At 36.5% G+C, this 12,345-nt stretch overlaps 1 protein-coding gene across 1 annotated transcript in view; it reads left to right on the top strand.

Moving 5' to 3' along the window:
• The window catches only part of KCNH7 (potassium voltage-gated channel subfamily H member 7), a 453,269-nt gene extending 446,390 nt beyond the window's left edge, over positions 1–6,879 (top strand). Inside the window, exons 15-16 of the mRNA XM_059927175.1 lie at positions 5,039–5,231; positions 6,610–6,879. Of these exons, the coding sequence (XP_059783158.1) occupies positions 5,039–5,231; positions 6,610–6,879 (463 nt within the window). The remainder of the gene's footprint in view (positions 1–5,038; positions 5,232–6,609) is intronic.
• Positions 6,880–12,345: the final 5,466 nt, after the last annotated feature.

Here is a 12,345-nt window from a genome sequence, read left to right as displayed (position 1 = left end):
TTAAATTTCTCCAGCCTCAGTTTCTTTCTTTGACCTATACTGACCTGCAATGCTGTTGTAAAGACTAAGGTAATACATGTGGAGAGTATATATGCTACAAAATAGAAAGTGTTGTAATTAGGTAAAATATGATTATTTTTTCTTTATTTTTTTTGGCTGCGTCTGGTCTTCATTTCGGTGCGCGGGCTTCTCTCTAGTTGTGGCATGCAGGTTTTCTCCCTCTAGTTGTAGCACGAGGGCTTCAGGGCGTGTGGGCTCAGTAGTTGTGGTGCATGGGCTTAGTTGCCCCTCGGCATGTGGGATCTTAGTTGCCCGACCAGGGATCGAACCCATGTCCCCTGCATTGGAAGGCGGATTCTTTACCACTGGACCACCAGGGAAGCCCCGGTAAAATATGATTAACAATGAACTTAACTTCATTTCTATTATTGATGTTTGTCTGAGTATGTTCTCTTACTTTTCATATGTTTCTGTGTTTCCTGATTTGGACCTTTCTTCTGGATGAAAATTGAGATTTTTAAGGTTCCCTTGTTGCCTCGTCATGGATACCAATCATTGCTGCTAGTGTAAATCAAAGATTACTGAAAATACTTGCTTTTAATGTGTCCTGGGGCTGAAAGTGTAAACTTTTAAGGGCATATACATCCAGGACCCATTTGGCTTGCAACCGTACTTTAATACTAATAACTCTTATTACTTTATTACATTAGTTTTAGAATGAGTTTTTTATGATACTTTTTTCACAGCCAAACTGCAACTAAATCTTTTTTGACATGTCCTAGCATCTGTATGTTTTTTAACATATTTATTTTCTTTGACTAACTTCTTCCTATTTAGCTCTGAAATTGTCACATTTTATTGCCTGACTCAGCTTAGCCTCTTTTGGATTTAAAATCCAAAACATTGCATTTTTACTGCACTGCCATCTCCAAGAACCTCTTACCTCCAGTTTACTCTAGAAGGCAAAAGTATAGAAAACAAGTTTGAAGAGGGCAGCTCACTTTAGACTTCAACTTTGCAGGGTAAGAATCCTGGGACTCTTTCAAGAGTTGGGTCTACTCTGTTTAGCCTCAGTATTCTGTTCAAGTGTAGTAGAACTGTGAATTCTATCCCATTTGTTTCGCCCAAATACACATATTAAGTACACGGTGCAATAAAAACAAATATAAATGGTCTATCTTGAATCGTCCTGTCTGCCGCTGCTGCTTTTCTGCTTTAATGGCCAATTAAACTATATGCAGGGTTAAAAGTTTACCTAAGAAATGTTCTTACATATTTATATATTATACCTACAGATATACATATATCGGGAAATCACTCATTGTTGATCCTAAAGCAGTGCTTCTCAAACTTTAATGTGCTTTTGAATCACCTGGGGATCTTGTTAAAATGTAGATTCTAAGTCTAGGTCTGGAATCAGCAGAGATTCCACATTCTAACAAGCTCCCGGATTTGACCATTCTGTGCATAGCGAGGCCCTAGAGGATGTAAAAGCTTTCAGTGATGATTCCATCCCTTGCAGAACACTGTGCCTGGTACACTGTGGGTCTTTGAGTAAGTGAATGAAAACATTTATTTTACACAGCTGTATAGCTATGCTGATGTAGGGGAAGAAAAATAAATTTTCCTTTACCTTTCTGAGTTCTTGGCTGAAACCCCTATAATAAAAGACAGATTAATAAGAAAAAAACAAACATAAATTTATTAACATGTATACCTCACGTACACATGGGAGATACTCAAGGGAAAATTAGTAACTCCCTGAGGTGCCTTAGAACTGAAGATTAAATACCATCTCAATAGGGAAAGGGGCTGGGGATGTAGGTCTCCTAGAGGAGAATGAATAATCATTAGGAAGGTGAATGGGTCCTTAGAAGAATAGATGGGAGGTATGATAGTTTGTGACAAAGTTTGTCTCCGTGTGATGCCTCTTCTGTGACAAAAGTCAATCTTCCCTGGTTGTTGAAACTCCCAGGGAGGGGATTTATGACAACTGAGTTCCTTCTGGAAGATCTGCCTTTAGGCAGATAAGGGAAGTTCAGAGAAAGCTTTTCCCCACACTTGCTGTTCTCCAAGTGCCTATAGCTTAAAAGAATCAATATGCCAAAGTGGCTTGTTTTGGAGTGGCATATGCCTTAACTGACAAAAAAAAAAAAGTTATAAAATTGGGTTATTCTTTTCTGTTTTAAAGACAAAGCTGGACTTTTTCAAAATTCTCTGTAATTCTTCCAGAGTAGAGCAGATTACTTGTGTCATTAGAAGAGTCCATTCCAATTAAGCTGATAGACCCTAACCATAAAACATGAAAATACAACCTAAGCATAGTAAAGAAATTCCTCACTAAAGCTCTTCTTTGTTGAATGTTTTAGTCTGTTTGGGCTGCTATAACAAAAATACAATAGACTGGGTGGATTTTAAACAACAGGTATTTATTTCTCAGTTCTGCAGACTGGAAAGTTCAAGATCAAACTGCTGGGAGATTTAGTATCTACTGAGAGCCAGCTTCCTGGTTCATAGATGGCTGACTTCTCACTTCGTCCTCACATGGTAGAAGAAGGAAGGGAGCTCTTTGGGGCTCTAGTTTATGAGGCACTAATGCCATTCATGAGGGCTCTACCCTCATGACCTAATCAAATCCCACAGGCCACACCTCTTAATACCATCACATGGGGGGTTAGGATTTCACTATTAGCATTTCAACATAAACATTCAATCCATTGCATTGAACTACCCAAAATATCAGATTACTGGTTAATAAAACCAAACTAAGGGTTGGTTCAAAGTCACTGCAGGAAGAGAGACCGCCACCTACACAGAGTCTGAAGTATTATCTCAGAAGGGGAAGTAAGAAGTAGGATATTTATAGGACTTTGGAGCCTGGGCCTTTCAAAGTGGGAAACTGAGTGGATCTGGGCAAAGTTCATAATATAATAGTTCAGAATTGATGGACACAGTGAAAGTGAGGACCTTGAAGCAAGTATGGATAAATACAATTTGTTTGATTAAGCAAGTTTATTTGTTCAAAAGAGCAGATTGCTGTCTCCAGTGAGTTAATCTATAGAAATTTCCTGAAGGAGTAAAGTTATTTATTCCCTTAGACTTATTTTTCCCAGGCAGAGTTTTCCTGGAACAACTAAGTCATGTTGACAGAGGTGGTCTGCTGTCTTAGCTAAGTCATGTGGGCACAGTCCTGTTCTCACCCTGCACCAGCTCCTTCACCTGCATGTGATGGTCTTGTGTCCGGGAATCCCACTCATGGTAGCATGTTGCTATTACACACTTCCAATAGGTTTTTCCCTCATCGACACTATTCAAATAGAATCTATGAGACAGAGATCCTGTTTCTTGGAGACCCCTACTGTTTGACAAAGGTTTTGTGAGGACTCAAAATTGTTATCATAATTTTTGACTCTCTGTTGGGTCTTGGGTCCCATTTGTTGATGCAGTTTTTATTATTCCACTCCCCACGCCCAAAGCCTTTTACATGTAATGTGTAAGCCACTCCCTAAATATTAAATGCTGTTAATGATGGGATAAATTCATACAGAAATATTTACAATGGATGTAGAATTTTTCTTGGGGACTCAGAGGAGAGAGAAATTAATTCTGAATAAGGGAAGATTTTGGGGTGCAGATAAAAATTTGTGCTGTACCTTGAAGTGTGAAAGAAAAAATTGGTGCATAATAAAATAACGAGTCTCCTCTGTTTAGTTGGCACCATAAAAATATTAGATCGGAGCAATGGGTAACAAATAGATAAATAAACTAGTTGATAATTCAAATTTTCTTTTTCAGTTTGTGGTTTTGACATTTGCAAGGCACAATCATGTATAATTTATAGCTATTTGTTTAGAAGACACTAAGCTATATGGCTATATACACCAAATATAGAAAACCTGCACAAATAATGTGTTATCATGATTCTCAGAAGGAAGATTTGTAGTGTCAATGTTAAAAACTAAAAGGAAAAAAATGATTTTTTCTTACGTTGTCCAGGTTTATTCTCTTCTCTCTCAAATCAAAGGCTAAGTTCTCTCCACTTTGAATTTCACAAATACAGCATGTATATAACTGAGCAAAATTAGTCTATGATTTTAAATTTTTAGTAAGATTTACCTTTTCCTTGCATTTTTCACTGAAACAAAATAGTAAGCACAAATAAGTAAAGAGTTAAAAGAAAAGTTTTCTAAAGAGGCATATGGTCCAAATTTTCTGTTCTTATACCCACATAATCCTTTTTTAATACTGTTAACACATGCAAAGGAGGGGAATCAGATCCATTGTATTTTGCTATCTTTCCCTTGAATTTTAATTTAAAATGAGAATGAAATTAACAGGCCAGTAGGCTACTTGTGAGCTTTAGGGAAAAAAATGATCAGACTGGTATTTTGCATGCCAGATGTGTTATAGAAGCAAGTGAACTTTTATGTTCGGTCTGTTTCTTAATTACCAAAGGCTCCAAGCTGTAGATGGGAAAGGAATTTAGCATTTGACAGTACTTAACATTAAGGAAAGAATACAATGAATGATATACAATGTTTGATGTTTGTAGGAGAGAGGTAAAGTAAAATATAGATAATATAAAATTGGAACACATAAGAAATTATCCAGTTGTTGCAGCTATAGGAGAAATGTGCTATGAAATCTTTTTAAACAGTAGATAAAATGTTCACAAGAAACTGACCAAAACCCGATAAAAAGCACAGAGAATGACTGATTCAAAATGGATTCTGAATGCGTTTTACATTTTGAAATCAATAAAGCTTAATTGTAAAAATGTAATACAGTACGCACTGTGAAAATGTAGCCTCTTCATTCAGCTGTTTTTTTGTTAAGATCAACGAACAGGAAAGCAAGGATCTTTATCAGAGCCATTAGTGAGATACAGAAAGTGAGCATCTCCGTGCTCCCTCTCCTGTCCTTCTTGTTTAAAGCAGGGCCGTAATTCTGTTCTTTGGTGGTGCTGCAATTTTCTCAAATGCTTTGCAATCCTGGACAATTTTAGGACTGTCTTCCCCCATTTCTGTCTGTCCTGCAGACTTGAATCCCAAATGACTGCAGACATCCAGACCATCTTACAGCTGCTGCAGAAACAAACCACTGTGGTTCCCCCAGCCTACAGTATGGTAACTACAGGAGCAGAGTATCAGAGACCCGTCATCCGCCTGATGAGAACCAGTCATCCGGTAGCATCCATCAAGACGGATCGAAGTTTCAGTCCTCCCTCACAAGTGAGTATAGATAGTATATAACCAAGAGTGTCTCTCAGTGTGTTTCCAGGGACCCCCTGAATCAGAATCACCTGGGCTGCAGTGGAAAATACAGATTCTCATCCCCATCTCTGTTTTTTCCTCAATTAGAACATCTGGGAATGAGCCCTGTAATCTCCATTTTAAACAAGCTCCCCAACCCCGACCTTTGCCCCCGATTCTTTTGCTCATTTAAACTTTGGGAACAATGGACCTAGAAGAATGATCTTAAAACACTAGTATTTTATTTTTAAAGAAAAAGCTTTTTTTCAAATATCAATCTACTTAAGTTTATAAATGGTAGAGCTTTGAAAGCTAAGGATTAGCCCTGGGTCCAAAAAATGCTTCAAATAAAGGTTTGTAATTTGCTCTAGTGACAAAAGGCACCCTTGAGCAGGGTCTCAGGAAGGAAGGGGCAGAGGAATAGCAGCAATAACAAGCAATAGCAAGACCTGAGATCCAAGTGTAATTAGACTAGTAACCACGTCTGTGCCCCACCCATCACCAGTGAGCGCTAAACTTTTCTCACCTTGGTGATGGTAAGAGGAATGTTAGTGTCCTTATCCTTCCTCTGAAGTCCTGTGAGGAATCCTTTGAATTATGTTAATATGAAAAGTTCAACTCCTTTGGAATTCTATTTTGGGAATCGTTCTTCATTACTTAAACACTGTGGCCAAACTGGACCTAAGAACAATGATTTAAATAAGAACTATCAGAACTATCTTGTAAAAACTTTTTTAGAGGCTTGGGAATTGAGTGCAAAATGCCCTGGGGAATGAAACTATATTAATAGCACAAGGTAATGTGACTGAAGGAAAATAATGCAATTTTTCTAAAATATGAAAGTAGAGATAATTTATCTCAAGTTTTGAATGGCTGGGAAACATGCAAAACCATGTACTTTGTTTTTTGCTTTCAGTGGATTTAGATAATATTTTCTGCCAAGGGATGGGTGATTTTCCTTCCTTTCTTTTTTCTTCCTCCTTGTTCTCCAAATGTACTCACCAAATGACCCACCTTTTTGATCCCAGTTTTGTTGGGAATTTTGAATTAAACTCATCTGGAAAACTCAATATGAAATATTGTGCTTAAAATAATAATAATAATAATCTGATATGGCTTTGGAGTAAAATTAAAGATCTTGGAATGGTTATATAGGATTATCTAAACTGATACCTGACCTTCAGTATCTTGACCCACCTTTGAGAGGGAAAGATTGGTTAATACCACTAATCAAATACAGATTTATGGAAAAAGAAAACATGTTTAGATTTCATGAGTATAATTTTAGAAATATGTCCAAATGAATTATAAAAATTCTTCTTTTTTCTTTTGTTTTCTTCTCTTTTCTTTCTATCAGTGTCCTGAATTTCTAGACCTTGAAAAATCTAAACTTAAATCCAAAGAATCCCTCTCAAGTGGGGTGCATCTGAACACAGCTTCGGAAGACAACTTGACTTCACTTTTAAAACAAGACAGTAATCTCTCTTTAGAGCTTCACCCCCCGAGGCAAAGAAAAACTTGCCTTCATCCAATTAGGCATCCTTCTTTGACAGATTCATCCCTAAGCCCTGTAGGAATCTTGGGTCTTCATAGGCATGTTTCTGATCCTGGTCTTCCGGGGAAATAATCATTTTGTACTATTTATTCCACATACAATGTAAGTGCTTTTAATGGCTGATTTCCTTTTTGTATTTAAATCCTCTCTACTTGACTCAGGGGCTCACAAGTTACCATTATATGCAAAAGTACTGTATATTTTCCTAAATTGAAGCTTGTAAGGTAAAATTGAGCAGTTAGGATGTAAATATATATATGAACTCTTTTGTTCCAAATGTTAAAACTGCCAGCATCTCAAGGCACCTTATTTTTTATTTTTATTTTTTAAATCATGTGCATGTTAGGAAACTCCAGTTTCTCTTGCATGGAGACTCCTATTTACTGCTTTTACTAAACCCATACTTTGTTATGAAAATGCCTTCCAAGCAAATAAGAAAGCAAAGGATAAAATTGTTCATGGATGCAACTCAGATGATCCTCAACTCGTGGAGGTTCAAGGGGGAGATAGGGAACTTTGTCACTTTTGAGAACAGATACCCTTCTGGATTGAGATGTTTATAGTGAATTACATTTATTCCCGCACGCTAAAAAAAAAAAAAAAAAATACAGTTTTAGAGTTATAAATCTCTGACAGTAGAGGAAACCATCTCCAAATACATGAATATAGGCCAGCTTTAATGAGGGCAAAAAGGCCTTTCTATTTAAAATTCTGTCTCTAACTGCATTCACAAACTCCCTAAAATTTTTCCACTGGCACGTTTCCTTGAATGCTCAGAAACAAGTTTCTCTAATTTTTCTTTTTCTTTGGTGGGGGGGCAGGGTGGGAGGGATTCTTCTTCAGAACTGCTAAAATGCTACAGACGCAAACTGATATCCACAGCTTTCTTCTGACTCATATTTTAGGGCAATCCTGAATTTGATCAAAAGAGTTTATTGACGCATGTTGTTTTCTTTCCAAAAAACGTACAATTTTAGTTGATTTGTGTGGCAAAACTAGCTTCCATGAAGTATATGCCGTGCTATGGCTTTCTAATCCCAGCTGTGAAAGAACAACATGCATTTACCTACGTATAAAGAAAATGCACAAACCAGCAGAAAATTTTTAATTTTATTTGGTTATTCAAATACATTTGCTAATCAAAGATTAAATGAAAATCTATCCTATATGGATTGGGCTGAATATATATTGACTCCAGAATATCAGAATATACCATGGAATATATTTTAATATATTCGACTGTTAGATTATTTTGGGGGAGTGGTGGTATATGCCTCTCATAAAATCAGGGTACAGAAAAATTACAAGTTAATTTAAGATTCTGATCAGTCAAATTCTAGTTGAGAAATTTTATTTTTCAATTCATTTGAATACAATTTTTAACTTATTATGGACTGGCCCATTGTATCCTCTCCTTCTGAACAAAATTGTGAAAATCCTTGAAAGTTTCTTTATCCTTTACTAATTTTTACACTCATATATATTTTTAAAGAGACATTATATCTGTGTACATTATTAAATGGATTCATATCTATCCCTCCAGGATAGAAATATAATCTATTGACTTACTTTTACCTTTGACACTAGAATATTAATTTCAGATACAGGCAATTTATTTAAATTTACAAAAACTTTGCACTGGTTAAAATATGATTAAAGCGACCTTAAATTGCTCCATATATGTTTTTAATGGTTCCATAAATTGCTAATCTGTGGAGGGATGCAATCTGTAAGCACAGGCATGTTCTTATCCCTGCTAAATTTGTGCAAACAAAAACATAAACGATCCAGTACACATGACAGAATGACCAGTCAATTCAATAAAAGTATAATAATTCTAACCAGCTTTCCAAACCATTTGGTGTTATGCAGACAGAAATTTAGGGACTAACCGATGGTTTCCTTTCCTCATTCAACAAACTTTTATGGGTACCTAGCAGAGAAGAGAGAAATGGCTGCCTCTGATTCAGAGGACAACTTAGGGATTTTACTTCCATATTTAGGCAGATTTTTGCAGCTGCAACAAGTTTCATAAGGATTGTCAGTCCAAGCTCCAGAGAAATTCAGAATGAATTCACCAGAGAATGTTCATTTGTAGAGGGAGAGGATTTGGCAGGTGAGGAATTTAGATCTGATTGTTTGATTAGTGAACGCTTCAGCTGCAACATTTGGTATGACATGCATAAAATTCAGCCTTCCACACATAAAGTCTCTATACTTCTTTATAAAAACTAAACACGAAGAAATAGGAAGATGGGGAGGGGTGTGCAAGCATCCAGATTGTTTAAATTCTAGTACAACATAAACCTTTTTTCTTCTTAATTTCTCAGCGTAAAAGAATTGCTTGATAAAATCTCAGAGAGTTGGACAGGATTTAGGAAGGCCCATTCCTACAGGATATTAGCTTTAAAAGAGCCCAAGCAGTATAAAGATGTGGCGAGTCAGGCATAAAAGTCAGAAGACTCAGTGGTTACAATGACTTAAGCCAAAGGAATTATCTTAATTTACAAGATTCATCCTCCTGTCCTAGCCGAATATCTAATGCCTAAAGTCACTGTCACTTTCCCCATGGGCGGTAGCAAAAACAGTCTGAGCCCTCCATCTTGGAACCCTGCTGAGAGCCAGGTTTAACTGCGGTAGGTTTAACAGCAGTATAGCAACTGCTCTCCTTCTAGGTAATTAAAAGCACTAACATAATGCTTTTTGCCTTCCACCTAAAAATAACATTAATATTTATATTAATATAAATATTTATATTTAAAATAATATATAATATTAATATTTAGGTCTCCAGGCCTAAATAAAATGACATCTAATGTCTAAAGTTTATTTGGGTTAGATTTTTTCTGATGGTATTATTTGCTGGGCAGAAATCTGAAAGACTTACCAGTTTACCCTATAGAGGAGTCCCACACTCTTAATTAGTTGAGAAAACCAGGAATGAAAAATGCTGATGAAAAATGCTGAAGCAATGTCCTTGTAGGGTTTTTAAATAATCACTCATTCAACGAACATGGGAAGGTAGGGGCACATCCGGGACAGTACAGTTTCTTAAGTCCATTATAATGGGTTGGTCATCAGAGTTGAACTTTCTGACTCTTCTAGTCAGAAGATAAGGAAACTGAGTCAGGCCATAGTAGAATTTGGTGTCAGGTTTAATGTGTGTATGAGGGTTGCTCACAAGGTCCTTTTGGAGGTTGATCTTTAGCAATGGTTCTCAAATGCCTAAAAGAACAAAGTCCTAATAAAAATGCTATTTTAAAATCCCATCATATATTATCTAAGGATAAAATTGATCACCTGATCTGCCTATCTAAAATAAGAATTATTAACAATAGATCTTTCCTCTGAATGCCTTTCATGGTTAAAAAAAGGAATCTGGTAGAACTAGTTACTAAAAGTGAATTGGAGTTTTCAAATGGCTTATCCATGGTTAAAACCAAAAGTAGATCAATTATTTAAGTGGATTTCTAATTGTAAATCAAAATGTTTATAAATCACACAAAAAAATTTAAATGTTATTAGATTTCTAATCACATTTTTTGCAGTAAAACAAATGTGTCTATCATGTGAGTTCAAAGAGGCACCTGGAAGACAGGGTGATGATATCCTTAAGGGCGGCCCTCGAATTAGCTGCACTGGCTCCAACCACCTGGGAACTTGTTAGAAACATATTTTTGGGCGTCACCCACACCTATTAAATCAGAAGCTTTGGGGGTGGGGCCAGTAATCACATTATAACAAGCCCTTCTCCATACCATTCTGATGCACATGAACACTTTGGGAATCACCCATGCAGGGTTCTGTGGTCAGACCAACTTGGGTCTCAGCATGAGTTCTTTCATTAATAGCTGTGTGACCCTGAGCAAGTTAATTAAACTCCCTGAGTCTTTTTCCAGAGATTATGGTACCTGCCCTGAAGACACCTGAGGAGGAAATGAGATAACATATAGGAAAGTGCCTGGCACATAGTAGGTGCTCAAAAATGCTAGATTCTTTGGCTGTCATCCAGGAACATAACATTATGTTCAATCAGGAAAACAATTTTCCACAATTTAGCTTTTGCACAATGTGCAATGTCTCCAACTAAACAGCTGTTACCGAGACTAAGATTTTCGATTCAGAAAAACTCAAGTGTAGCTATTGTTGTCTCTCCTAATTGTATTTTGCACTATTAGGTTTATAGCTTTAAAGTAATACTATTTACAATAATAATTGTGAGACTATGAATCTCATCGTTACAAACATATCTACTCTGAAGTGATGTTAAATGCCAAGTGTGCAAAGATGATCTGTTGAATTCAGTATGACTAGAATGTATTCCGTGAAGACCAGCTCACTAAGGAAGCCCCTTTACATCCATGATAGTTCCCAAATGGATATTTAAAAATAATTTTCAAAGTACAATTTTGGTAGAAAATATAGTGTTTTTTCAGAAAATAGAATTTCACAGTTGTAATGGCTCTTTTCAGGCATCTAGGCCCACTCCCTCATGGCACAGACATTACATTACACAGACGTAGCCTGCCTAAGCTCTAGTGTGCAATGGTAGCAACGGCAAGAGACTCAGCGTGGTAAGCCTGAATTCAGATCCTACCTCCTCTACTCACTGTCAAGACAAACCCTCAGTGAGCCCCAGTATCCAAAACTATAAAAATGAGACAACATCTTAAATATCTTGAAGGGGTGTTGAGGAGTCTCTGAAATGTATTTGTGGAAGTGCTTTGTAAACCACAAGGCACCGTAAAACTATAAGATCATCGTGTGACTTGTGCATCATCACAAAGGTGGTGGTCTTGTGGTCCCAGTGCAATAGCACTACTTATGTCTTCTAAAAACCTTTCAGTGCTCTTTCCCCTGCCCGACACTGCTCGCATTTAACCTTTGTGACAAAAATCTATAAGGTGTTTCTCACACAACTCTCAAAGATGCATCTGATCAGAGTAGGAGAACGCCACCCTTAGGGAAGCTTCCGCTGCCATAGCACCCCACTATTTGTCAAATATCACCTTTGTCCAAGATGCATAAAATTACATTTACATTGCAATTGTTTTCTAGGTATGCAATAGCTTCCCCCTCTCCCTCTCACTTAATTTCATTTAAAGGTGTTTTTCTTGTGGTTCTCGTTAACTTACTATGCAGTGATGTCAACCTTTTAAAAACTAAATGGATTGTGTTTTTAAATGCTTTATAAAGCATTAGGTATTGTGATTGATCAGTGCCCAAGCTTAGAATAATTCATTACATGCTCTTGTGGTACAAATACAGTTTAAGAATATGCAATACAGAAAAGAAAATTCACAGGAAGACATGAATTATTAATAATTATTAATAATTGACAGCATGAAAAGAAATTATTACAAGGCTTATATAAACTATTAAATGGGGGTTGAGGGAGATGACTAAAATTTATTTAAAACTAACACATTATTACTATGAATAGAATAACACATCTCTAGAAATGCAATGTTAAGAACACAGAACCGTACAATTAATTGACCAATTTCATTGTTCTTCCAATCATAATCCAACTTTTAA

Source organism: Balaenoptera ricei, chromosome 7 (genome assembly GCF_028023285.1).
Source record: "Balaenoptera ricei isolate mBalRic1 chromosome 7, mBalRic1.hap2, whole genome shotgun sequence".
Classification (NCBI taxonomy): Eukaryota; Metazoa; Chordata; class Mammalia; order Artiodactyla; family Balaenopteridae; genus Balaenoptera; species Balaenoptera ricei.
This window is presented reverse-complemented; position numbering and strand designations above follow the sequence as displayed.